This window comes from Bufo gargarizans, chromosome 1 (genome assembly GCF_014858855.1).
Source record: "Bufo gargarizans isolate SCDJY-AF-19 chromosome 1, ASM1485885v1, whole genome shotgun sequence".
NCBI lineage: Eukaryota > Metazoa > Chordata > Amphibia > Anura > Bufonidae > Bufo > Bufo gargarizans.
This window is the reverse complement of record NC_058080.1, coordinates 571557896-571585748: the sequence shown is the minus strand read 5'-3', so window position 1 is coordinate 571585748 and position 27853 is coordinate 571557896. Positions and strand designations below refer to the sequence as shown.

The 27853-nt window shown below is 45.6% G+C and overlaps 1 protein-coding gene across 1 annotated transcript in view; it reads right to left on the bottom strand.

Moving 5' to 3' along the window:
- Positions 1–5090: 5090 nt before the first annotated feature.
- CCDC92 (coiled-coil domain containing 92) overlaps positions 5091–27853 on the bottom strand; it is a 36863-nt gene continuing 14100 nt past the window's right edge. The window contains exons 2-4 of the mRNA XM_044290209.1: positions 20676–20840; positions 19330–19371; positions 5091–6333 (exon numbers count right to left, since the gene is read on the bottom strand). Of these exons, the coding sequence (XP_044146144.1) occupies positions 5561–6333; positions 19330–19371; positions 20676–20805 (945 nt within the window). The 5' untranslated portion in view covers positions 20806–20840 and the 3' untranslated portion in view covers positions 5091–5560. The remainder of the gene's footprint in view (positions 6334–19329; positions 19372–20675; positions 20841–27853) is intronic.

Sequence of the window (27853 nt, the reverse complement as noted above, 5' to 3'; positions counted from 1 at the left end):
CTGTTAAGTCAGCAGTCTTCCCCAGGATTGTGAATCAGACTGAAGGACAATTTAAAAGGTTTAGGTAACCTTTGCAGGTCTTTTGTGCTGATGAGCTGATTAGAGTTTGACACCATGAGTCTACAATATTAAACTTTTTCACAATATTCAAATTTTCTGAGATACTGACTTTTTAGCTGCAAGCCATAATCATCATTAAAAGAAAGAAATGCTTGAAATAGATCTATATATGAGTTTCACTTTTTGTAACTGAATTACTAAAATAAATTAATTTGGGGATGATCTTCTAATTTATTGAGATGCATCTGTATATTTAGAATGGGATTATAAACTAGCAAAGCAAAATTGTACAAGTGATTGATGAAGATAAAAACAATGGTTGTCCATCGCCTTAACTTTTTCAATCAAAAGCTGTAAAATAACAAAGCAATACCTTACTGATCCCTACGTATGTTCCTATGACGTTGCTTCCTGGGTCCCCTGCTGGTTCTAGCCCAGTTGAGGTATCGACAGGTTACGTCACTGCTGCTGCCAGTGAACCACTAAGGTCACCTTTATCCTGGGCTCCACTGATTACACTTTGACACTGACATGTGGATGCCGCAGCAGTGACATCATCATTGTAGGCTAGGATACAGACAGGCAGGGAATTCAGGAAGTAAAGTCCTCCCCATTGTATATATCAGGTATCCTCAAACTGCGGCCCTCCAGCTGTTGTAAAACTACAACTCCCACAATGCCCTGCTGTAGGCTGATACCTGTAGGCTGTTCGGGCATGCTGGGAGTTGTAGTTTTGCAACAGCTGGAGGGCCGCAGTTTGGGGATGCCTGGTATATGTGGAGCATAAAAAACTGCTAAAATAATTTTTTTACCTCGTGAGACAAAATAAAAATTCTTCCAGCTTGAGAATGTCCTTTTTCTCTAGGATAAAAGAACACTTGAATGCCCATGTGAAAAAACAATATAACCATTTTGAACACATTTCATATTTTAGTGCCCTGAGGAAGTAAGTTGTACCTAAAAGTGTTGAGTGAGTTAGGGTACCTTCACCTAGGAACAGACTACTGACTTTCACAGTATCCTGCACTGCTGGGTCCCTGGCGAATCCCATTATTGTCAATGGGGTCTGGTAGTAAAAGGCAGTATCTGGCTATGCAGGATATGGTGAAATCCGGTAATCTATCCCTCTCAGCATTTAGGGACTATAAGTCTGTGTAGGGAAATCCTTCAATCCTGATTCCTTCATTTCAATGGGTCTGTGTACATGAGCGTAGTTTATCACTGATCATCTCTGCGTTCAGGAAAAATTGCGGCATGTTCTATATCAAGTAGCCCTAGCTCCATAGAAGGAATGGGTCTTGCGTGAAAAAGACATCCAGATGTAATGCATTTTTCCTGTTAGTTGCTTGGAGGTGTAGATTGTTATTCTTCATATGCGTGAAAAAACATAGGCAATCCGGACGGAAAAAAACTGAAAAGCTGAATGCAATTGCAGAAAAAAAAAAAAGATTGAACTTGCGTGCATAACCGTCATTTTTTTTTTCCCCTGAACAGATCCTGACATAATCCGTGCTGTCTCATTCACACGTCAATGTTCCATGGAAGTGTGCTGTACGTGTTCTCCACGAACAGCACCTGTCCCCATTCACACATCAGTATTTTAGCAAGGTCCATGGGTCCATGTTTTTAGCACGGATGCATGCTCTATTGTGTCCATCACGCCCATTATAGTCTATGGGTCCGTGAAAACCACAGTACAACACAGATGTCATTCGTGTTTCACAGATCATTCAGAAGAGATGCTATGAAAATTATTTTTCAGCTGGTCAGTGAAACACTGATGACACATGGACAGCAAAGATACACGGACCCAACACGGATCCATCTTCACGAAGGCATCACTGACCACTTTTTCACGGATTTAAGCACGGACATGGACGTGTGAATGAGGCCTAACTCTTGCACTGCCCAGGATGTACTTACAATGCCATTACTAGAATATAAGCGCTAAATCTTTAAGGCCTCGTGCACACGACCGTGGTGTGTTTTGCAATCCGCAAATCGCGGATCCGCAAAACACGAATGGCGTCCGTGCGCGTTCCGCAATTTGCGGAACGGCACGGTTGCCTTCAATATAAATGTCTATTCTTGTCCGCAAAGCACGGACAAGAATAGGACATGTTATATTTTTTTAGTGGGGCCACGGAACGGCGCAACGGATGCAGACAGCACATGGAGTGCTGTCCGCATCTTTTGCGGCCTCATTGAAGTGAATGGGTCAAAATAACGGCTGTGTGCATGAGGCCTAAATCTCTTGTTTTTTTAAATTAACCCATAATGCTCTAAATGGCAACAGGATCAAAGCTCTGGCTGCAAGAAGAAACACTCATTGGAAGTCAAGCTTCATTGACTGTGCGTTGAGAGTAGAAAAGTAAAACACAGGCCCACATTTACTGCTATAACTGTGCTTAGACCTTGTTGTAAAAAAAATCCACTGCAGCTAGCTTGCAAATGGGACATGGCTTAGCAACATTTTGCGCCAAATTTTGGCCCAAAATTCAGATAAATTTTAATTTGGAGAATCTTTTGACTATCTGTGTTTACAATCACTACAGGATTAATAAATGTGCTCCATAGTCTGGTGCATAGTGTTGCAATTCCCTGCACAGCGGGGAGCCAGGAGAGCCCGTGTAGGGGAAACTTGTGACACGGCAACACAGCAACTTTACCATAGACTGCAATGGTTTACTACTGCAGTCTATGGCAGATGCAACCTAGCAATCACAGTCTCCTAGGGGGATTAAAAATAAAGTATAAAAAAAAAAACACTGACAAATAAATATTCAAATCACCCCCTTTCCCCATTTAACATATAGAAATAAACTGCATAATCAAAATATAAAAGAATTGGCAAAGAAAAATAGGCAAAACAGTTTTTTGCTGCTTTACATCCCCCAAAATTGAATTTATAGTGATCAAAAGGTCATTAATACCTCAAAATGGTATCAACAAAAACTTCAAATTGATCCACAAAAAATTAGCCCTTACAGATCTCCATAGACGTTAATATAAAAAAAAGTGTGTGTGGCAGAATATAGCGATGCAAATATTTTTTTTTTTAAAGCATTTAAACATAATAAGAAGTACAGAGCTCCCTCAAGATACAATGGCCTCAGGATACAATATTTTCAACATGCAATGATCTTTTCTGACCCATCGTAAGTGGAAACTAGACTCAACATACAATGTCTCAGACTCGGATCCAACCATATTAGCAGCTATTCCTGTTAGGCTGAGTTCACACGAGCGTGACAGATTTGGTCCGGATGCGTTCAGGATGCGTTCAGTTAAACTCGCACCATTTTGCAAGCAAGTTCAGTCAGTTTTGGCTGCAATTGCGTTTAGTTGTTCAGTTTTTTCCACGCGGGTGTAATGCGTTTTGATGCTTTTTTCACGCGCGTGATAAAAAACTGAATGTTTACAAACAACATCTCCTAGCAACCATCAGTGAAAAACGCATTGCATCCGCACTTGCTTGCAGATGCAATGTGTTATTAACGCAGCCCCATTCACTTCTATGGGGCCAGGGCTGCGTGAAAAACGCAGAATATAGAACATGCTGCGATTTTAAAGCATTGCAGAAGTGATGCATGAAAAACAACGCTCATGTGCACAGCCCCATTGAAATGAATGGGTCAGGATTCAGTGCGGGTGCAATACGTTCACCTACTGCATTGCACCCGCGCGGAAATCTCGCCCGTGTGAACTCAGCCTTATATGTAAGGACTTGTTTTATCCGATAATTTTTCTTAAATCTTCATTTCCTCTTATCTTGAATGACATTTTGGGGATTTGGAACTGATTACTTAAATTACAATGGTTTCAACATACAATGGTCATCCTGGAACCAATTAATATTCGATCTTGAGGGACCCACTGTATATAAATTTGGTATCTCTATAAAGGTAAATGCCATAAATACTGTACATAACCGGTAAAACAATTACTTAATAATTTTTTAAATTTTATCCCATTAATATTTTTTCCGGCTTCCCAATATATTCTATGGAACATTAAATGGTTCCTTTAAAAAATACAACAACCCGCAAAAAGCAGGCCCTCATACCGCTATGTAACAGAAAAGTTAAAAAGTTAAGGCTCTTGGAAGACAGGGAGTAAAAAAAAAAAAAAAAAATGGCCTGGTCCTTAAGAGGTTATTCAGTCAGCCAGAAAATTTAGAAGGGTTATTTGGGAGAAGGGAGCATTTTATAGATAAGGTGCAAAGAGGTATCTCCCAAGAAAGAGAACCATCTTGCCATGGCCACTTATTGGAAGTGGTTCCCTATGAGTCAAGACGTGACTTTCCAATAAGCCTTGGGATTTCACAAGGGAATATAGCCAGACCAAATGTCTGCACATAGACAGCTGTTTTGGGGTACCTGCCACTCATCATTGGAAGAGGCTTAGCGCGGATGCTGAATCTCCTTAAAGAGACCAGTCCTATATGGAGACTTACTGGAAGTACTAGATAAGGTGCAGAATTGGTATTAAAAAAAAAAAAAAAAAAAAAAGGGAAGAAGAAGCATTTCTCCCTTTCCCCGGAGCTGCAGTTCTGATGCCTTTTGGTTTCCGTTTCCTGGTTCTGGCTTGACACACAGGAAATGGCAGGAGTTGTCCTACTCATCGGTTTTTAGTCGGGACCACAAAGAGAAGACCAGAGGGCAGCTTTTTTCAGAACTGCATTGGAGACGCTAGGTAGTGGTGGGGGAGCACGGTTAGGTAAGTAATGCCTTTTTTTTAACCCATTCTACCACTTATCTAAAAAATGTTATCCTGATCCCTTCAATGCTACTGTGCTTTGGATATGTGGGTACTGTACATTGATAGTACCGTAGTTTTACATGGTATTATTGCAGTGAATGGTAACTAGGTAATAATCTATGCAGTCCAGCTGGTGCCGTCAGCGTTATTAACCTGAATGAGAACTCCTGAAGTACATGGGTACCATATTCATTATAGGAGGATATCCCCCTGCAGACATATCATGAACAACAAAGAAAGTGATAGGAACAAGAGGCACTGTGGGTAAATGAGTCCTCTAAACACCGCCATTGACTTTCAGCAAAGTGTCTTATTAAATTGATCAGACATATACATTTATCTGCATGATTTGACGCTAGGCCAGTCAAGTCAGGGCATTGTTATACAGTGTACAGAATAGAGCAGTAGGTGTGAACAGCCTTGTACAGCTTGCTGCCTTCATATTAGTATTGCTGTGTAAGTAGTGCTGCAGGTCTGGGATTCTGGCAGCATAGTCGATTATTGTTGGAGGGTAAGCATTGTACAGGCTGACAGTTATTGACAGTAATTTGCCATTAGAAGTTCAGGACTGTGTATTACTTCTCAATAAAATGTCTGCTACATTTGGCATGCAGGGAGATCAAGTAATTGTAAAAATAAAAGGAAATCAAATCTACTTTTTGTATTAACCGGATATGGTAACAGTGCATAAAAAGCGTCATCGACATTAGACTTTACCAGTGGATTTGGATCAATATGATTAAATAGTTCTATCAGTTCCTGAATGCTTCCTAACAACTTTGCTTGCATTGACCTGGTCCACTGCTAGGGTCTCAACTTCGGGCTGGGGTACAACCTGACTCTGGACAGAGGCTGCATGTGGGATCCTGTGGGCAACCCCAACATGGGCCTTCTGCTTCTTCTCTTTGGCTGGACTACTAGAGTCAGAGCGTATGGGAGGGATAACAAGCGGGCGCTCTTTGATGATCTGTGTGTCCACCGACTGCCTTGCCAATAAAAATGGGGTGGGATCAGGCATTGCATCCACAGGTTCACGCAACATTATCTTACGACCATCTGCCCCAAGCCTATAGACCTCTGCAAAGTCAGCATTAAGAGGGGTGGATAAGCTCTTCTTCATCCTTCTTCTTGGAGTCTCAGGCAACTTTTCTTTTGGGGGAGATGGCTTGTAGGTGGACATTACTGGGCTCCCTGGAGGAGCAGCTTCAGGGGCCCCACTTGAACTGAGCAGCTTCTTCTTTGTGGCATGCAGCTGTGATGTAAGATATGCAATAGTGTTAGCTCTCTGCTCCAGCTCACTGGACAACATGTTGAGCTTATGGCTTTTAACTTTTAGTTCTTCCAAATACTTCTTCTCTCTTTCCTTTATCGTATTTTCCAGCACCATTATCATTGCATTTTTCTGCTCAAGCTCCTTTATTAACTCGTTGTTCTCTGTTTCCTTGTCTTTTAACTGAGCTTCAAGTTCTTCACATTTCCTCCTGAGCTCATCAGTTCTTGAAAAACTGTCCCCTGCAAATAAAGTAAAAAAATAAAATAAAATTACAATTCTGGTGGCGGTGGTGTCTGTTCATCACAACCAGTAGGTTAGTCATGTTTTCATAAAAAAATGAATTATAGCATATGTTACTGCTGCAGCAGTAACATTATGCATAAAGCAATCTTTAGTTACCTCACATACCACTGTTTTCCTTGATTTTTTCCTTGGTTACGGCTGATTTAACACTACAATATGAGGATCTTCTCAAGATGGCTCCTCTACCAGTTCTCTGAGGCCAAAACTGCTTTCCCTCACTTCCCATACACACTTGCTGTAGACAGCAGTTTCCTGCCAGCCAATCAGATTGGATTACTGAGAGACACGCCTCCGTACTCTGAAGCCTAATGCAGGCATGCAGTGTGAAGGACTGCCCCTCTGTCTTCTGTTTACACTAAGGGGAAGCCAGACAAGCCCTGGCAACTATCTTTTAAGGGAGCAGTGGAAAGAGACAGGAGACATTAATGAAAGCTATTATTATAAGCTAATTACGGATCTTTTGGCAATCATTGACAGACTAACTCAGGTATACATGCCTAAGGGCTCACTCAGACATCCGTTTGCTGTCTGCAAAAATGAGAATCAGTTTTTTTGTGGATTAGATGCAGACCTATTCACTTCTTTGGGGCCCTTTTCTTCCTTTCTATGGCTCCACAAAACAAATAAAACATGTCCTATACTTGTCAATGAAAATCAGGACGTGGCCCCATTGTTTGAAGTCTATGGGTCCCCAAAAATGCAGAATGCAATCAGTTTTTTTGCGGACATGCTGAACTCGCCGCAAAAAAAACGATCCCTAATTTTGCGTACAGCATACGGCCGTCTGAATGAGCCCTAACTCTAATAAACTAGCAAATAAAAAAGATGACAGTTACACTTTAAACTTCTCTTTCTTGGCAATGACATGGTAGCGTATCAGTGTATTGTATACCTTAGAAAATAATGGGAGTTACGGAAACAATGTAGTACAGTGAGATATTCTGTTTCTGCTTCTCAAAAGTTACAGAAACAGTATAGCTTGCTGTGCTACTTTGTTTCCACAATTCCCATTCACTTCTAGGCAGTCAGTACAGCCTGCTCAGCCTTATTCAGTAAGGATTTTTCTTAACCTCTTTAGGACACAGGGCGTACCGGTACGCCCTGATGTCCTGGTACTTAAGGACACAGGGCGTACCTGTACGCCCTGTGTATTTCCGATCACCGCCGCGCGGAGGGTGGTGATCGGAACAAGGTGCCTGCTCAAATCATTGAGCAAGCACCTTGGCTAAATGCGCAGGGGGGTCCCATGATACCCCCGTGTCGGCGTTCGCCGCAAACAGCAGGTCAATTCAGACCTGCGGTTTGCGGCTTTTCATGTTGAGGGCGGCGGCGGTGCCATCGAGTCCCCGTGGGGCTGTAGGGGAGACCCGATGGCATGGAAGGCAGCACGATGCCTTCCTGTGACGTGCCTGTGAGATCCAGCCCCCTGGATCTCACAGGCTGGAAGCTGTATGAGTAATACACACAGTAAAATAAATAAATAAACAATTTTTTTGTCACCTTACATCACATAAAGTACAAGCGATCAAAAAGGCGTACGCCCACCAAAATAGTACCAATCTAACCGTCACCTCATCCCGCAAAAAATGAGCTCCTATCTGAGACAATCGCCAAAAAAATAAAAAAAAATATGGCCTAGAATATAGAGACACTAAAACATTTTTTTTTGTTTTAAAAAAGCTGTTATTGTGTAAAAGTTACATAAATAAAAAAAAAGTATAGATATTAGGTATTGCCGCGTCTGTATCGACCGGCTCTATAAAAATATCACATGACCTAACCCCTCAGATGAACACTGTAAAACATAAAAAATTTAAACTGTGCTAAATAAACCATTTTTTGTCACCTTACATCACAAAAAGTGTAATAGCAAGCGATCAAAAAGTCATATGCACCCCAAAATAGTGCCAATCAAACAGTCATCTCATCCCGCAAAAAAATGAGACTCTAAATTAGATAATCGCCCAAAAACTGAAAAAACTATGGCTCTCAGACTATGGAGACACTAAAACATGATTTTTTTGTTTAAAAAATGAAATCATTGTGTAAAACATAAATAAAAAAATTGGATACATATTAGGTATCGCCGCGTCCATGACAACCTGCTCTATAAAAATACCACATGATCTAACCTGTCAGATGTAAATAACAAAAAAAAAAAAATATGCCAAAACAGCTATTTCTTGTTACCTTGCCTCACAAAAAGTGTAATATAAAGCAACCAAAAATCATATGTACCCTAAACTAGAGTTTCTACTCTAGGGGTGCATCGGGGGGCTTCAAATGGGACATTGTGTCCCAAAAAAACAGTCCAGCAAAATCTGCCTTCTAAAAACCATATGGCATTCCATTCCTTCTGCGCCCTGCCGTGTGCCCGTACAGCAGTTTACGACCACATCAGGGGTGTATCTGTAAACTACAGAATCAGGGCCATAAATAATGAGTTTTGTTTGACTGTTGCTTTGTAACTGGAAAAAAAATATATTAAAATGGAAAATCTGCCCAAAAAAGGAGATTTTTGTGAAACTCACCTGTAAAATCTTTTTCTCGTCTTTTCCATTGGGGGACACAGACCATGGGTATAGCTTAGAGGTATTAGTAGGAGGGACACTATGCAAATGAAAGAGCTCCTCCTCCTCGGGCTATACCCCCAGACTCCACCAGGAGGAACTCAGGCGTTGCACAAGCAGTAGGAGAAGGAGCAAGAAAAAATCATGGAAACCATCGGACCAAGCCATAAGGTCCAACCAGAAACAGAAAAACCGAACTAAAGACCCCTCCTGCAACAGGAATAATGGGTGGGAGCTGTGTCCCCCAATGGAAAAGACGAGAAAAAGATTTTACAGGTGAGTTTCACAAAAATCTCCTTTTCTCGTGCTTTTTTCCATTGGGGGACACAGACCATGGGACGTCCAAAAGCAGTCCATGGGGTGGGAAAAAATATCAGCACCGCCAGGAGGAACGCCCCAACGGTCAAACAGGAACCACAGCCTGCAAAACCCTGCGGCCAAAGCCGCATCAGCCGAAGCCAGTGAATGCTACTGACAAAAATTTGCAAAGGTATGCAAGGACGACCAGGTGGCCGCCGTACACAGCTGAGACGCAGAGGCACGACTGCGTCTTGCCCAGGAAGCCCCCTCCGCCCCAATGGAGTGAGCGGCAATTCTAGCCGGGGGAACTCCACCACAAGCGTGACAAGCCGCGGAAATAGCCAAGCAGATCCAGAGCGCCAAGAACGGCGGACGGAAGCAGTAGCCGCGAGACACACCTTCAGGACCCGTACAACATCCAGGGAATGCAGAGTGCGTTCCTTGGGGTTAGCCGGAGAAGGACAAAAGGAAGGCAGGACAAGATCCTCATCAAGGCGGAAGGGAGAGACCACCCTGGGCAAAAAGAAGGGGACTGGACGGAGCACAACTTAATACTGGAGGAAAACCATTAAGGCTCCTGATAGGAAAGAGCGGCCAGCTTCGACACCAGTCTGACCTAAAAGCTCGTGATGGGACGTGAACTCACAGCCACTGCATAATAGCCCAGAACTTTAATCACTACGCTATGTAGCTGTATCAGAAGCTATGGTCACAAGGAAGTCCAGATGAGAACAGTCAGAGAGACCCTCCTCAAAGGCTCGAAGGGAGCCGACTGCAGAGCGCGCAGAACCAAATTGAGATCCCAAGGAGACAAAGGGGGAACATACGGGGAACCGAATGCGCCACCCCCGAAGAAAGGTCACCACCGGACCCTTAAGAGCAAGGGACCTCTGACGGCCCGCGCCGAAACCTGACCTTACAGGGAACTAAGCGACAGTCCCTGCACAAGCCCAGACTGAAGAAAAGACAGTACCATCAAGATGGAAAACCGAAGGGGAGGGAACCCCGAACCCTCAAAAAAGGATAGGAAGGCCATCCAGGTACGATAGTAAATCCGGGAGGAAGAAGACTTCCCCGGACTGATCATGGTCCTAACCACTGAATCCGAGAACCCCATCTTTATCAGGATGGCGGTTTCAACAGTCACGCCGGTAAACGAAGAGACCGCAAATTCCGGTGGAAGAACGGGCCCTGAGACAGTAAGTCCTGTCCGTCGGGAAGAGGCCATGGGGCGTCCGCCAGCAACCGAGCCACGTCCGAAAAACCACGCGCGGCGAGGCCACTCTGGGGTGATGAGAACGGTCGGAGTCCCTTCCGCCTCGAACTGGCGTAGACCCTTTGGTAGGAGAGGAAAACAGAGGAGGCTGAAGTCCTGCCACGGAGACACCTGCGCATCCATCCGTACGCCTCCGGATCTCGGGCGCGAGCCAGGACCACTGGGATCTTGTTGTTGAACCCGGACGCCATTAAGTCCACATCCGGACGGTCCCATCTGTGGCAGATTTCTTCGAACCCTTCTGGATGCAGAGACCACTCGCTTGGATCCACCGTGTTGTGGCTTAGAAAGTCCGCTGTCCAGTTGTCCATTCCTGGAATGCAAACTGCTGACAACACCGGAACGTGAGTCTCCGCCCACGTCAGAATTCACTTCACCTCCTGCATCACCATCCGGCTGCGGGTCCCGTCCTGATGGTCGATATAGGCCACGGCCGCGGCATTGCCCGTTTGAACCCGCACTGGGAGGCCCGCAAGGAGAGAGGTCCAATAGGAGAGAGAGAGAGCGGAAAAAATCGCCCTCAATTCCAGAAAGTTGATTGGAAGGCGAGACTCTGCCGCCGGCCAAATTCCTTGAACCGTGCGAGACTGGAAAACGCCCCCCCAACCCAGGATGCTGGCATCGGTGGCGGCGATCGTCCAGGAGAATGCGAGAAAGGAACTCCCCGACCTCAGGTTCTTTGGGAACAGCCACCAAGGGAGAACTGCCCGAACCCGCTGAAAGGTAAAGGATCTCCTGTTGCGCCAGGCGAGTGTGAAACTGGGCATATGGAAAGGCCTCGAAAGAGGCTACCATAAGACCCAGGACCTGCAAGTATTCCCGAATGGAGAGGCACGGGGAGCGCAGCAGATGCGACACTGCCCCCTGGACCTGGGAGGACTTGAAGGCTGGTAGAATACTTTGGCAGCCGAGGTGTCCAAAATCACCCTCCGGAAGGAGAGCCTCTGGGACGGGAAGAGGCAGGAGTTTGGGAAAGTTACCAGGCAGCCGAACCGTTCCAGGGTCTGAACAGTGATCCGGACGCTGTCCGTGGTCTGCGGTAGAGAGGGGGGCCTCTATCCGGATATCGTCCCGACAGGGCAGCAAAGGAATGCCCCTGGTACGAAGAAGCGCCATGAGCGGTCCAGGACCGTGGCAAGGACCCGCGGGGTGGTCGCCAACCCGAAGGAAGGGCGACAAACTGACAGTGTCGACCCATAATGGCGAAGCGCAGGAATCGATGGTGGGATTCCGCAATCGGGACATGTGATAGGCCTAGGAGCAGCAGGGCGGGCTGACTGGGCCCTCTAGTGCCGGGAAGGCTGGTGCAAAGGAAGGCCTCTTTGCGGGCGACCTGAGACCCCCGGCGGAGGAAGCAGGCGACGGCCTACCAGATGAGAAATGGCAAAAGGCATGCAGAGACGAACTCGTCCAGCTGATCCCCACAAGGCCTGGAAACCCCAAAGGGGAGATTAGCAAGGGAACGCTTGGTGGAGGCGTCAGCGTCCCACACCTTCAATCAGATCTCTTCGCGCTGAGTGACAGAGATGGCCAACCTGCGGGCAAAGAGGGAAACAATGTCCCTAGAAGCTTCGCAAAGAATGTTAGAAGCCTGAGACATCTGGAGAACCAACTCCAGTGTGTTAGTAGCCGCATCTCGTACCGCCAGTTCCTGGTGGTGGTGTTGTAACCACACCGAGAGAGCACTGGCTACCCCTGCTGAGTGAAAGGTAGGTCACAGGGACGCGCTGCCAGCGAAAAAAGGACCTGGAAGAGAGTCTATGCGTCTGTCTACAGCATCCTGGAAAGAGGAACTGACTAAGACAGGAAGGGCCACATAATTGGCTAATCCGGCCACCGGAGGATCCACCTTAGGGGGAGGAGACACCTCTCCTCGCCGTCAGCAGGGAAAGGAAAGTATATTCATGCGCTGGGTGGTCGAGAACCTTATTAAGACCACCCCAGGCCCTGGACATGACCGCGGAAAAATCCCTCATGGACCGGGAACATGGTAGTCTCCGACTGCCTGGACGGAAAAAGGGGGAACTCCTGACCAGTGGAAGGAGGAGAATCCCCTTGGAGAATAAAGGTGTCTCGGACAGTCACCACTAAGTCAGCCACCCTGGTGGAGAGCTTAGGCGAGGGGTCCCGCTCCATGACCTAATCAGAGCCGGAAATTCTCCTTCAGACTTGCGCTCCCTAAGGGAGGGGAGAGTCGCCCGAACGCGCCTCTAGACGAGGGGGGGGGGGGGGGGGGAGAGCCAGAGCCATCCGAGGAGGGATGCTGCTGCTCACGCTCCCTGTTAGTATTCGGGCGTCTTCTGTGGAAAACCACTTAGAGAGGTGGTTGGCGTCACAGGATTTGAAAATGCCCTATAGTCCAAAAAGGACGTGGCTCGTCCGAGCCGGATAATTCTCCTTCGGAGTACTCTCCCTAGGGAGGGGGAAGAGCAGTCCGCAAGCGCCACCGGCGAGGTGAGGGGGGTGGAGAGACAGAGACATCCGAGGTGGGATGCTGCCGCTCATGCTGCCTCTTCGTAGTCAGTCACCCACTGTGGGGACCACTGAGAGAGATGGAGTCGTTAGCGCCACAGGATTAAAGGACATGGTTGCCTTGGTGACTAAGACCAATTTAGCGGCCGCGCTGGACATGGCAGATGCCCAAGCGGGGACCGCAGGCCCCCAGGGACGTGGAGGAGGGGTGGAGGAGGGGGGTAAGGCAGGGATGCAGGTAATACTTATCTGCTCCTGCAGAACTTCTCCCTCGACTCCAGGACCAGCAGGGATGCACCTCATCAGGCTTCTGACTCCTTGTCCAGGAGTGCAGTGTTCTGGTGGAGGGTGGCAGCAGGAGACCCAGTAGCTGGTGGGATACCGGAGCTGCAGGTCGAGCCCGGATCCACTTGTCTTCTTTGGGGGGCAATGGAGGCAGCCAGGCAGCGTCCAAGGACGGCAGCGGGCATTCCACGGGGGACCAGGAAGGCGCCATGCCGACCTGTGTCCCCATCTAGAATAATATAAACAATTTTTGAAGGCTGAAAGGGGCTTTGAACTCAGAAAGCCTGGACATGGGGCAACAGCAGCAGTACCACTGAGCTACCAGCTTGCCTGGCACAAAACGGAGTACAGTGATGAGGAGCTGCACGGCCATGAGCAAACAGAGTCTCCGGTGTAAGGAGAGTCAGAGCGGCATGCCGAGGCTCCGCCTCCCCTAACGCGTCATTATGGCGCGAAAAAAGCGCGCGAAAATAAGCGCGCGCACGAAAAATAAGCGCGCGCGCGAAAATATGCGCGAGCTCGAAAATATGCGCGAGCGCGAAAATATGCGCGAAAATAAGCGCACCACGTGGAGGAGCGGCCTGCCGGCGGGCGCTGAGGGAGCGCAGCAGCCAAGGCCCGACGAGAGAAGCGCTGAAGCCCACAGTTTAAGGGGAAGAGATGCCAGTACTCCAGTGCCAAAATGAAGAAAGTGCCCCATCAGGATCCTTCTTCAAGCTCACCCAGGCAGCCACAGACAAATAGACACAGAGGGAGGGGGAGGGATTGCAACACTTATCTGCTCAGCATGCTCCCTCGATGTCCAGACCAGCAGGGATGCGCCTCTTCAGACTTCTGACTCCAATCCAGGAGAACAGTGCTCTGGAGGAGGGTAGGCAGCAGGCGTCCCAGCAGCTGGTGGGATGCCGGAGCTAACAGGTCGAGCCCGGATCCACTTATCTTCTTGGGGGGAAATGGAGGCAGCCAGGCAACGTCCCAAAGACGGCGGCGGGCACTCCACGGGGGACCAGGAAGGCGCCATGCCGACCTGTGTCCCCATCTAGAATAAAAATAACAAAAAGGAGTAGAATCAGAGAGTGTCAACCTCCTTCACCAGACACTAAGCAAAGACTGAGTTCCTCCTGGTGGAGTCTGGGGGTATAGCCCGAGGAGGAGGAGCTCTTTCATTTGCATAGTGTCCCTCCTACTAATACCTCTAAGCTATACCCATGGTCTGTGTCCCCCAATGGAAAAAAGCACGAGAAAGTGACATTTTGAAATTGTATCTCTATATTCCATTAATTCTTGTGGAACACCTAAAGGGTTAACAACGTTTGTAAAATCAGTTTTGAATACCTTGAGGGGTGTTGTTTCTAGAATGGGGTCATTTTTGGGTGGTTTCTATTATGTAAGCCTCACAAAGTGACTTCAGACCTGAACTGGTCCTTAAAAAGTTGTTTTTTGAAAATTTCTAAGAAATTTCAAGATTTACTTCTAAACTTCTAAGCCTTGTAACGTCCCCCAAAAATAAAATGTCATTCCCAAAATGATCCTAACATGAAGTAGACATATGGGAATTGTAAAGTAATAACTATTTTTGTAGGTATTAATATGTATTATAGAAGTAGAGAAATTAAAACTTTTTGGTATTTTTTTTATAAATAAAAATGATTTTTTTTTTTACTCCATTTTACCAGTGTCATGAAGTACAATATGTGACGAGAAAACAATCTCAGAATGGCCTGGATAAGTCAAAGTGTTTTAAAGTTATCACCACATAAAGTGACACTGGTCAGATTTGCAAAAAATGGCCGGGTCCTGAAGGTGAAAATGAGCCCGGTCCTAAAGTAGTTAAAGGGGTTTTTCAGGATTTTTTAGCTGATGATCTATCCTTTGGATAGGTCATCAGTATCTGATCAGTGGGGGTCCAACACTCGGGATCTCCGCCGATCAGCTGTTTGAGAAAACAAGCCTTCTCTCAGCACCAAGCACAGCACTGTCCACTTGATAGAATCTGTGCTTGGTGTAGCAGCTCAACCCCATTTACTTCAATGGGGCTAAGCTGTGCCTAGGCCATGTGACTGCTTAACGTGAGGTCACATGGCATAGAAAAAGCACTATGATGCCTTCTCAAACAGCTGATTGGTGGAGATCCTGGGTATCTGCCCCCCCCACGATCAGATACTGATGAACAGCAGATACACAGATATCGATACCACTTTAACAGCACAAAATATTTATGGGGCTGTCTGTGGGGAATTTTTATATTTTTTTTAGACAAGGCACATAATGGGTTGAAAAAATATAAGCAGCATCCCTCCCATCACTTATGCAAATTCTGCTGCATTGTGATTGGTAGATCTCCTGCTGTGTGATTATTAAAGAGTTTCTACCACCAGAAATACTGTTATGTAGCTGACTGATATGTAGTGCTGACATTAGCGCATCGCTATAACTATGTTTTTTACCTTTTTCCCTGCAGCCGATCTGCTAAAATAAGCACTTGTATAATATGCTAATGAGCCTCTAGGTGCTATGCGGGCGTAAAATCAGCACCTAGAGGCTCCGTCTACTCACCCTTTATCCCGCCCAGGACCCCTGTTCTGCCCGCCACGCTCCTCTTCATTGATGTGCCGGTTCGCAGCAGCGTTGACGAAAGCCTGCGCCTGCGCCATTCACTTCTGTCTTCAGCGCAGTGAGTGAATGATGCGCTCCTGGTGCCGGATTCCTCACTGCGCCTGCGCTGACTACGTCACAGTGAGGAAGCCGGCACCAGGAGAGCGGCGAAGTGAACAGCGCAGGCGCGGGATTTGGTCAACGCTGCTGCGAACCGTCACATCAATCAAGAGGAGCGTGGCGGGCAGAACAGGGGACCTGGGCGGGATAAAGGGTGAGTAGACGGAGCCTCTAGGTGCCGATTTTACGCCCACATAGCACCTAGAGGCTCATTAGCATATTATAAACATGCTTTTTTTTTACCAAAACGGCTGCAGGGAGAAAGGTAAAAAACATAGTTATGTAGTGCTGACATTAGCGCATCGCTATATCAGTCAGCTACATAACAGTATTTCTGGTGGTAGAAAGCCTTTAAATTACGCTGTAAAAAGCAGAACACCATCATTTCATGGTTTAATATCTGATGTTAATATTTTCCCACCACAAGTTGAAGCAAAATTCTTCACTGAACATTACAGACTTTTGCATTTATTTGTAAATGACATAATTTGGATAGAATGGAAATGCCATACTGTACTGTAGACCAACAGTATATAAAGCCAAATGGAAACAGCTCCTGCTTGTGTGAAGCGTGTATCTCCCCCTTCCCTGTACCACATGGTTTAGTCCATGCACCATCAGAAATAATAAAACATTGATGAAACCTCCGAGGAGCTCAGGTTTCAGTCTGCACAGAGAAGAACATGGACGTGCTGAAGGACGCTAATGGCCAATAAATCAATAAGGCGAGGCCGTTCCTTTAAGGGTCCGGTTTTTCGCATTTACGTTTGACCATCAATGCAGACGGTAACAAGATTACATGAAACATTTATATCTCCAGTAAATCTGCCTCCTGAAAAATCACAGGGGACGCTGTGCATGTATGGCACAGATGTAGCTGAGAGGAGATAATCAGCTGCTTAGTGACACTTAAAGTGACAGCATGACCCCAACGTCTCCATAAAGTACTTTACAGTATCATTAGTAGGAAGGAGGCAGTCTTCTGCTCTCATATCTAAGACAGCTGTGTCTATTGATATACTGATGATATAAAATACATCTTATTAAAGGGGCGTGTAATCCCAGCCAAAGGAAAGAATAAAACAGCAACCACTGAAATAACAAAAAACAAAAGTTACTCACTTCTTGAACTCCCTGCCGATCCAGCACAAAGGCCTCTGCTTACATGCTTGGAGTGATTACATGTCATACCGGCACATGGCCACTGTAGCCAACCAGTGGTCTCAGCAGTCACATGATCATCATCACTGTTCAGTATGGCAGGTCTTTGTTGACAGCTTGTAAACAAAGACGGATGAAAGACTGCCAGGACATCTCTACTGGACGCCTATCCCCTACCCTGTGGATAGGGGATATATTTATATCTTTCCACAACCCCTTTTAATGGAACTAAATGAACTTGCCACAAGCAACGTAGGTCCTGGGGCTCATTGTGTGTGGTCAGTAATTCATATTGACCATAGAGGTAAAATGATAAGGGGGAATCCTCACATTTGTTAGGTCCAATGGCACGAAACAAAGGACCTCCCATCACAGGGTATATTTTATCCTTGCCGCAATGTACTTGGATGACTCTAAAGGCAAAGCAAATTATCAACTTGTGTAAACCATGAACTGTGAAGCCCTAGAAATCTTCTTCATTATTATTATGGCAAATAAAGTAATTTGGTGAAGTTCCTCTGCAGCTTAAAGGGGTTTTCCAGTAATCCGAGTTTTTGTAAGGCCCTCAGCCTGCCTCCTGAAAAAGATTCATACTTACCGGATCCATGCTGCTCTGGTCCTCTGCTGCCTCCACCTTTCAGTTCCTGCACCGTTTTCTTCCAGCGGTGCATGGTTAGCCAATGGCTAGCTTCAGCAGTGATGTGACCACAAGCAGCATGTCACCGCTGGAGCGCTGCATGTGACTATGTCCATGGCCAGATGGATATAAACAGTGCGGAGACTGGAGTGGCAAGGATCAGGAGTATGAATCTTTTTCAGGAGGTAGGCTACGGGCATTACATAAAATATAATGATTGCCAGAAAACCCCCTTAAGGACTGCTTCACACAATTGTTTTGTGCCATTTTTTAGGGCTTGCAAAAAAGGCAGTGAAATTTATGCATGTTTTTACAAGCTTTATTTTGGGGGCTTCTTTTTTGGTTATGCATTTTTTTGACATGCGTTTTTTTCAATGCCCTAGAACGCCACGCTTTTAAAAAAACACGCCACTGACGCAAAAGACGCACCGCAAATACTAATTTCATAATTCCCACAAACATCTGGAGGTGGCATTTCTTTTTACTAAAATACAAAGCAAATGCGAAAGTCGGCAAAGAAAGCCACAGAAAAAAAACAAAAAAAAACAAACAAAAAAAACAACTAAGTGGGAACCAGCCTAGAAAGGTTGTTTGATAGCTTAAAGGGGCTGTTCAGGCAATATATATTGGAATATATATGGAAGTAGCGCTCACATGGAGCTCCGCCTCCTCTTCAAACAGCTGATCGGCGGTGGTGCTGGGTGTCAGACCCCACCAATCAGATACTGATGACCTATCCTTAGGATAGGTCATCAATATAAATTGCCTGCACAACTCATTTAAATCACATGCAGCTCAAATGCTAATGTGCTGGTGGCACGTGGCAGTCAATCAACAGTCTCAGTGGTGATACTACTCTGTATTGCACATGACCATTGAGGACAATATTTGGCACTGCATACCATCGCTCCAGAAAAGTAAACAGAGTCCATCAGGGACCACCAGAGCATCTGTGTTTGAATGGTGGGAGTTTTAGTAGGTACAGTATAGCAGGTTTGCTTTTTTTTTTATAATGTTTCTTCCAGACTGTTTCTTGATGTACAGCGCCATGGAATTAATGGCGCCTTCAAATAAATAATAATTTCATAAACTGTCAGACAACCCCTTTAAGTTGCTAGCTTCATGTCTATTTGGTTAGAAACAGAAATGTTACCAACATTAGGTTTAGAAATCCAAGAAGTCCCAGCTCTCCCCTGTACACAGACAGGAGGAATGTCAGATAGTAAGTACAATGGCAGCAGTGTGAGGGATGTGGGGTCCATGCTGGCACCGTCCCTACAGCCTTTTATTCTCCACAACCTCTCATACATTTCTACTTGTATATCAGATTCAGCTTGGAGGGAACCTACCGGAGTAGGAAAGAAAGGTCTCCTTGTTCTAGAACAGAAGTGCAATCGAGACCACAGACACAACGGTCACAATTCTCAATTTATAAAAGGAAATAAAACTTTTATTACAACAATAAAAGGACTAAAATTAATAATGTATTAATCAGTGAAAATTTACAGATTTTTACCTGTTTGATCAGAAGTTTTTAGCGTCAGTTCATAGGTTAGATCTGTAGAGACAGAAAACAGGAGATAGATAAGAATTCTGTTACCACTTTCCCTGTCCCTAAGGGGCATATCCTTTCTTATAATGTTATGGCATATCACGGGGACATACAACAACATTACTATCACTAGTCCCTTCATGGTACTTCTAGCACAGCGGAGTTCATGGCCACCCACTGTGCAGGGAGAGCTGTAGCCCAGTTCTATTGAAGCGTATGGGGCCTGCACAGCATGTGTGCAGGAACGTCATTGCGCAGAGAAGAATCTGTGAAGGCGCCACAACACTTCAGTCTGAGCACCAGTAGGAGTCCCAGCAGTCGGACTTCCACTTTCACATATTCAAATGGGGAAATCTGAAGAAAATATATAATCAATACATTCCAATAAATAAAGATATGAGGGAAGCTAACATTTTGACTTCAGACTAAGGCCTCATGAACACGATCGTTCAGTTTTTTTGTGGTCCGCAAATTGCGGATCCTCAAAACACGGAAACCGCCCGTGTGCCTTCCGCAATTTGCGGAACAGAACAGGCGGCCCATTGTAGAAATGCCTATTCTTGTCCGCAAAACGGACAAGAATAGGACATGTTACATTTCTTTTGTGGAGCTACGTAATGGAGCAACGGATGCCTATTCTTGTCTACATCTTTTGCGGCCCCATTCAAGTGAATGGGTCCGCACCCGAGCCGCGGTCATGTGCATGAGGCCTAAGTACACAGAACGTCCTTAGGTCCTTTGAAAGGAGTTCTGTGCTGAAATCCAAGTCAAATCCAATGACAATCTGCATCAAATACATGTGTTTGGGGTTTCCGCAACCTCCGTGCACATGCTACGAAAAATTCTGCTCAGATTATTTACAATCAGCACAGAAAATGATCTGCGATGGAAATAAGTAGCATGAAACTTATTTCCATGGATTCTTCATGGAGAAGATTAGCCCTGTTGTATTAAATTGAGACTGATCCTCCGGCACTTCTGCGGCAGAAGCCTGAGGCCAGTCGTGGGATCCCAGAAGGTCCTATGGTGAATACATCTCAGATTAGAGCCAACACAAGTGAACATCTGGGCATCATTCAACAATATTCTATTCCAACCAGGAGACATGATGATAGGAGTAGTATTATAGAACATACCGGTATATTATCTTACATCATCTTCTGTAAAGCTCTGTTCACACTCGGCATCCATGCAGCTGCCCCACAGTGGGAAGATGTCGCCTGCCAGTGACCCTCGGACATCATACCATTCCTTATCATCTTGCCCTGCTCCCGTTACTACATCATGGCTTCCCTGTTCTCCATTCTTACCTGTGCAGTGTTGTTGTAGCCGGCGGATTTCAGCGTGTAGTCCCTTCAGAGTATTGGCATGCTCCTGTTGGAGGAACAACAGATTCTTTTGGGCACTCTGCAATTGGTTTTCCAGGTTAGAAGTGGCCATCTTGATCACTTTAAAGGAGAGAGGAAGGTGTAAGCCTGCAAAAGAAAAAAACAAGATCTTTCAAACAGATGCAAAGAACAGATAGGATCTCTCATGTGCGGCACACATCGGGGTCGCTGGAGGTTTTCCTCAGACTTGTTTTTGGTGCTGAGCATAGCGCTGCATGGAGCCCACCATGGTGTAATCTGATGGACCCCATTATGCCACAAAAGCCACAAGGCAGATGTGAACAGAGCAATTATAGTTAGTTAGTATTGTATTCTCAATATAGAGCCCAGAAATGTACCTACATACAAATACCTCAATATCTACATGTAAAACGCACTAAAACAGGCAACAGTGGAATGGAAACTTAAAGGGGTTGTCTCACTTCAGCAAATACCATTTATAATGTACAGGAAGTTAATTCAAGGCACTTACCAATGTATTGTTATTATCCATAGTGCTTCCTTTGCTGGCTTGATTCATTTTACCATCACATTATACTCTGCTTGTTTCCATGGTTACGACCTGCAATCCATCAGTGGTGGCCGTGCTTGCACACTATAGGAAAAAGCCCCGGCCTATGGGAGCTTCCACAGTCCCGGCCACCAGAGAGGCCAGTGCTTTTTCCGATAGTGTGCAAGCACGACCACCTCTGATGGATTGCAGGGTGGTCGTAACCATGGAAACAAGCATTGTATAATATGATGAAAAAATAAATCAAGCCAGCAAAGGAAGCAATATGGATTACAATACATTAGTAAGTGCCTTGTATTAACTTTCTCTACATGATAAATGCCACTTGCTGAACTGACACAACCCCTTTAAAGTGGCCCCATGTTCTAAGGCTACTTTCACACTAGCGTTTTTTGCGGCTCCGTCATGGATCTGCAAAAATGCTTCCGTTACAATGATACAACCGCATGCATCCGTCATGAACGGATCCAGTTGTATTATATCTTATATAGCCAAGACGGATCCATCATGAAAGTCAATGGGGGACGGATCAGTTTTCAATTTTGTCAGGACAGAACAGGACGGACAGAAAAACGCTGCAGGCAGATTTTGGTGTCCGCGTCCAGAGCGTAAGGGAGACTGAACTGATGCATTCTGAGTGGATACTTTTCCATTCAGAATGCATTAGGGCAAAACTGATCCGTTTTGGACCGCTTGTGAGAGCCCTGAACCGATCTCACAAACGGAAAGCCAAAACGCCAGTGTGAAAGTAGTCTAAGCAGGTCCAAATTAACATAAGGAGGGGCAACCAAATAGGCAGGTACAACTGAAGTAGGCGTGGCCAGAAATACTAGTGCAGCACAAAATACCACCCCTGCAGAACCAAATACGACAGTGCAGCACAAAATACCACCATCCTCGCTGCAGTATTCAAGCGCATCACTGTCCTGAGGGCAGTGATGCAGTTGAATTCAGGAGGGCACCTGCAGCCACTGCCCAGGTGCATAATTTCCTGATGCTCCTATATTAATTAATGCTGAGAGCATCAGATCTTTATGTACCTAAATGGTGGCCGTTATGGTTTATAGCCAGTCTGCCCCTGAAAACAGGGTGGTCATATTCTTTATACTTTAAAGACCAGTCACAAACCGTTCATTTTTGTTTGTAGCCAAGCAAAGAGAACCTTCATAGAAATCAACAGGAAATAACTTAAATAGTTGAGCGTAAATACATTTTAGGCAGGTGGCACCTGGGCACATCCAGTCCTGCATTATAACATATAATTATTCATCTACTCACATCTTCCTACACTTCTATTCAAATGCCTGTTCCACAACTCACCCACTCCGTGAGGGTGGCTATAGGTCATGACACGTCCCTTAGCTGATATGTGACTCAGTATAATTCAGGAGTTCGCATCAGTTAGATGGAGGACGCAGGCAATGTCAATGACAGTAAGCTTATAAGTTATCACACCAGAAAACAAATCTGTAAGTAGTACAGCTACCTACACCGGTGCTAAAACCAGAGCCACCTGCCAGTCTGTTCATCTACATCAGGGATGCTCAACCTGCGACCCTCCAACAGTTGTAAAACTACAACTCCCATTATGCCCTGCTGTAGGCAGTCTGGGCACGCTGGTAGTTGTAGTTTTGCAACAGCTGGAGGGCCGCAGGTTGGTCATCCTTGATCTATATCATACGCGTTTGTAAAAATCTAGATAACCGGCCCCTTCGAAAGAACTATATGACACTCTCACAACATTAGATCAGCCATCTCAGGTCTGCCTGTTCAATACTCTGTCCCCAGATAGGGATGCAGGAGGTATCAGCATTCGGATAGAGTCTTCCTGAAACAATCCTGCTCATAAGGACTGTATTTCCTATGAGTGACTACTGCACATGACACAAAACCAGAAAAGATAGGAGCAAAGTAGTGAATGTTCAGGCATAGAAAATAAATAAAACAAAAGAATTTAAATAATACATGAAATAAAACATCAGTATAGACATATAATTAAATATTTACATTTAAAACAATTAAAATAAACATAAAACAATAACATAAAGCAAAATAATGAAATAATAATATATAAAGTTTCATAGCAGTTGGGGTGCTGAGGGTTGCTGATCCCTGGCCTAGGTGATGCTCAGTCCCATTCAAGTGGCGGTATACAATGTACAGCGCTGTGCTTGGTGAAGAGGGTGCAGCCCTCACCGGAGCTGACTGGTGGCGGTGCCAGGTGGCGATATTGATGACCTGCCCTGAGCAGTGTAGTAAATTAACAAAAAAAAAAACAAGACAGTTTCATAATGTCTATCACTGGCGAGACATCTCCCAGCTACAGACCACAAGCTGTATCAGTAGCACAAAGAGATTCAAAGCATTGCCCTTGTCTATGTGTATTCACACAGAGCATTTTTTTCCCCAAAATCACAGCAACATTGCAGCATTTTTCCAGCAGTTTTGTGCAAAAATATAATAATAATAATAATATTAATAATAATATGGCCACGACATGTGACTAGAGCTGTACGCATGTAGTGGAATTTCCATGGATTTAAATCCATGCCGGATTCCGCAGAATAAGACCTCTTGCACACGATCGTATGGCTTTTTTTGTATTTTGCGGTCCGCCAAAAATACGGATGACGTCCGTGTGCATTCCGTTTTTTGCGGAACAGAACAGCTGGCCCCTAATAGAACAGTACTATCCTTGTCCATTATGCAGACAAAATAATAGGAGATGTTCTATCTTTGAACGGAACAAAAAAACTGAAATACGGAAACGGAAGGCAGAGGTTTTTTTTGCGGATCCATTTAAATGAATGGTTCCGTAGACAGACTGTATATAGAATGCAAAAAATGGAACGTAAACGGAAAAAAAAAAACGTTTGTGTGCAAGAGGCCTAAGGCTACATGCACACGTATTTTGTTTCTGCAACCGTTCCGTTTTTTTGTGGATAGGATGCAGACCTATTAATTTATTTGGAGCTCTTGAAAAATGTGCATAGTCAACCGTTGTTTTCCGCGTCAGTTTTCCGTGGTTCCATTCCGCCCCAAAAAATTGAGTTTTGCGGACAAGGATAGGCATAAACAATGGATCCGCAAAAAAAAAGTATGCCATACGGATGTCATTTTTTTTTTTTGGGCGGATCCGTAATTTGTGGACTGCAAAACACATACGGACATGTGCATGTAGCCTAAGGCTACTTTCACATCAGCGTTTTTGCTGTACGGATCTTGAAACCACAGCAAAAAGCTTCCGTTCTAATAATACAACCGGCTGCATCCGTTCTGGCACTATTGACTTACATGGTTATCCGGCTTTTTCAGTTTTCCATGCCGCACACAAAAATGCTTTCTGGTGCACTCTATTCTGGTTTGTCCAGTTTTGACCCCATGGAAAATGAACGGGGACAGAAGGATTGTGCTGCGGTTCTGACAGGCTGCGCCGGATCTCAGCACAGAACAACCCAAGTGTGAAAGTAGCTTCCACTGAAATGCTGGTCAATTTATGCTGCAAAGTTTTTTTCTGCAGTGTGTGAATGAGATTCCTTACATTCTCATCCGCCTTTAGGCTACTATAAAACCCTGCAGGTTTTCTGGATGCAAATCAGTGTATCTGAGTGTGAACATATGCTTAAAGGGGCTGTGCCAAGCTTCAGTGTGTCTCCTATTCAATCTCATCTCCTTTCTGCAGACCTTTTGCCAAGTGGGTCTTGTAGAAGTCACAGAGGTTCTCCCCGCACTGTGGACATTTAAAGGGGTTTTCTGAAATGTTGATACTGATAATAACCTATTCTCAGGATATCTGTAAAGAATAAATCAAGGCAACTGGACTTACTGTAGATTTCTTGAAAACGTTTCACTCGTTCTTCCAACGAGCTTTCTCAATTCTGACTGTACAAGATTCTCAGGATAGGTCATCAGTATCTGATCGGTGGGGGTCCAACACCCGGGAGTCCGGGACCCTAGCCTATCAGCTGTTAGAGAAGGCACTGACGCTCCTGTGAGTGCCACGGAGTATGGTACATCGTATAGCGGCTGTGCTTGGTATCACGCTTAGCCCCACACACTTGGATACAGTTAGTATCCATTAAAAGGGAATCTGTCACTAGTGACCTCCCTATCCAACTGTTTGCATAGACACATAGCTGTGGTTCACTTGATTAAAACGCAGTTTTTTTTTTGGTGAGTTATGAAAGTTTTTTTAATATGCAAATTAGGCCTTTGGTGCAATGGAGACATCCCCATTGCTCTTGTTGCACCCAAGCTCCTCTCTTTTCTTTGGCCAGGCCCTCCCTGGCAGCTTTCACTGACAGGACCAGGCAGTGGCAAAGCAGCCATGGAGGGGCTGGCCACAGAAAAGAGTGGAGCTTGGGTGCAACAAGAGCAACAGTGACACCCTTATTGCACCAAAAGCCTAATTTGCATGTTAGAAAAAAATTATCATAGCTTGGGATCAGAGCCTCGGATCAACAAAGCTATGTGTCTATGCAAACCGTTGGACAGGGAGGTTACTGGTCACAGATTCCCTTTAAAGGGTTATTCCCATCTCTGCCAAACATGGTTGAGATTGGAATAAACCTCCTAAGGCTACTTTCACACTAGCGTTCGATCGGATCCGTTCTGAACGGATCCGATCATATTAATGCAGACGATGGCTCCGTTCAGAACGGATCCGTCTGCATTATATTGGCAAAAAATGGCTAAGTGTGAAATTAGCCTGAGCGGATCCGTCCAGACTTTTACATTGAAAGTCAATGGGGGACGGATCCGCTTGAAGATTGAGCCATATTGTGGCCTCTTCAAACGGATCCGTCCCCATTGACTTACATTGTAAGTCTGGACGGATTGGCACGCCTCCGCACGGCCAGGCGGACACCCGAACGCTGCAAGCAGCGTTCAGGTGTCCGCCTGCTGAGCGGAGCGGAGGCTGAACGCCGCCAGACTGATGCATTCTGAGCGGATCCGCATCCATTCAGACTGCATCAGGGCTGGACGGAAGCGTTCGGGTCCGCTCGTGAGCCCCTTCAAACGGCGCTCACGAGCGGACAGCCGAACGCTAGTGTGAAAGTAGCCTAAGCCGAGCAGGCTGGGCTACGCTATTCTCATAACCCCTGTACAGGTGAATGGAAGTGACCGAGAGCTACCCTGTTTCTGTAGCTCTCGAGTTATGGAAAGAGCATGGCTCATCGTGCTGCGCTGTTCCCTTAGCTCCTATTCATCTCTATGGCCATTATGAAAACAGCATAGCACAGCCCACCCGACTGTTTCCTTAAATCCGGCTACCCATCTGTGGCCGAGATGGAAATAACCCTTTAATGTTTTTTTAAAGGACAAGTGGTCAAAACGACATCTATTGGTGGTATACAGTACATGTTTATACAGAGTTCTTTCCTGCTACATATGTATCTCAGCCGTATAAGTATATGCACCCCTTTATCTTCATCAGTCACTGTTTCAGAACTGCCTTCCATTACAGGGGTTATCCATGAAATGATAATAATGACCTATCCTCAGGTGTCCTGGCACCCCCGCTGATCAGCTGTTGATCTGGGAGCCGGTGCGCTCCTCTGAACTCTCGGTAGTGTAGCCGGCTCCCGGCAGCTTTCCAAGCACAGTACCATACATAGTATAGTGGCAGTGCTTGGTATTGCAGCTCAGCACCATTGACTTCGATGGGGCTGAGCTGCAACTAGGCCATGTGACCAACGTACAGTGACATCACATGGCCTAGGACAGTGATGGCGAACCTATGGCACGGGTGCCAGAGGTGGCACCCAGAGCCCTCTCTGTGGGCACCCGCACCCTGGAAAAAGTCTATGGTATACCAATATGCCTTAGACATTTCCTGCCATTCATCAGCGCAGGGAGCGCTATGAACAGCGCAGGCAGCGCACTGAATGTAGGCAGGCTATTATAGCTAAATGATAAAGTACATGGAAGATATACTAGATTGGACTGCAGTATCCAGGTTACATTCCATGTTGGCACTTTGCGATAAATAAGTGGGTTTTGGGTTGCAGTTTGGGCACTCTGTCTCTAAAAGGTTCACCATCACTGGTCTAGGAAGAGGCTGCAGCACTCATTGAGTGCCTGACCTCTTCTAAGGTCGGCGGGGAAAGGTCATCAGTATTTAGTCTAAAACCTTAGGGACTGGGACAGCAACCAACCACTTTACCACAGCGTTTTAAAGGAGTTCTTCGCTTTGGGCATAGCCTACTTGTTAGAAGGGTGCCCTACAGTAAGCAGATGAGGCAGGGTACTGGTCCTAGGAATATGCAAAGAGGTATCTCCCAGGGACAGAGAACCATCTCACTAGCACCACCTTTTGGAAGTGGCTCCCTAGGAGTCAAAGTCCAACTTTTGAACAACAGTATATAGATGGATGTTTGGCTATTTTCCCTGGACTTTGACTCATAGGAGCCATTTCCAACAGGTGGCGCTATTAAGATGGTTGTCTTTCCCTGAGAATCAGCTGAAATCTCTAGGGAAACTGGAAGAGGGACATTTACTAACCTATTTATAACAATACTGTATATCACTGTGTATCACTCTATAACTGCGGCATACTTTGGGACTTTTTGAGCTTCTAAGCACTTTT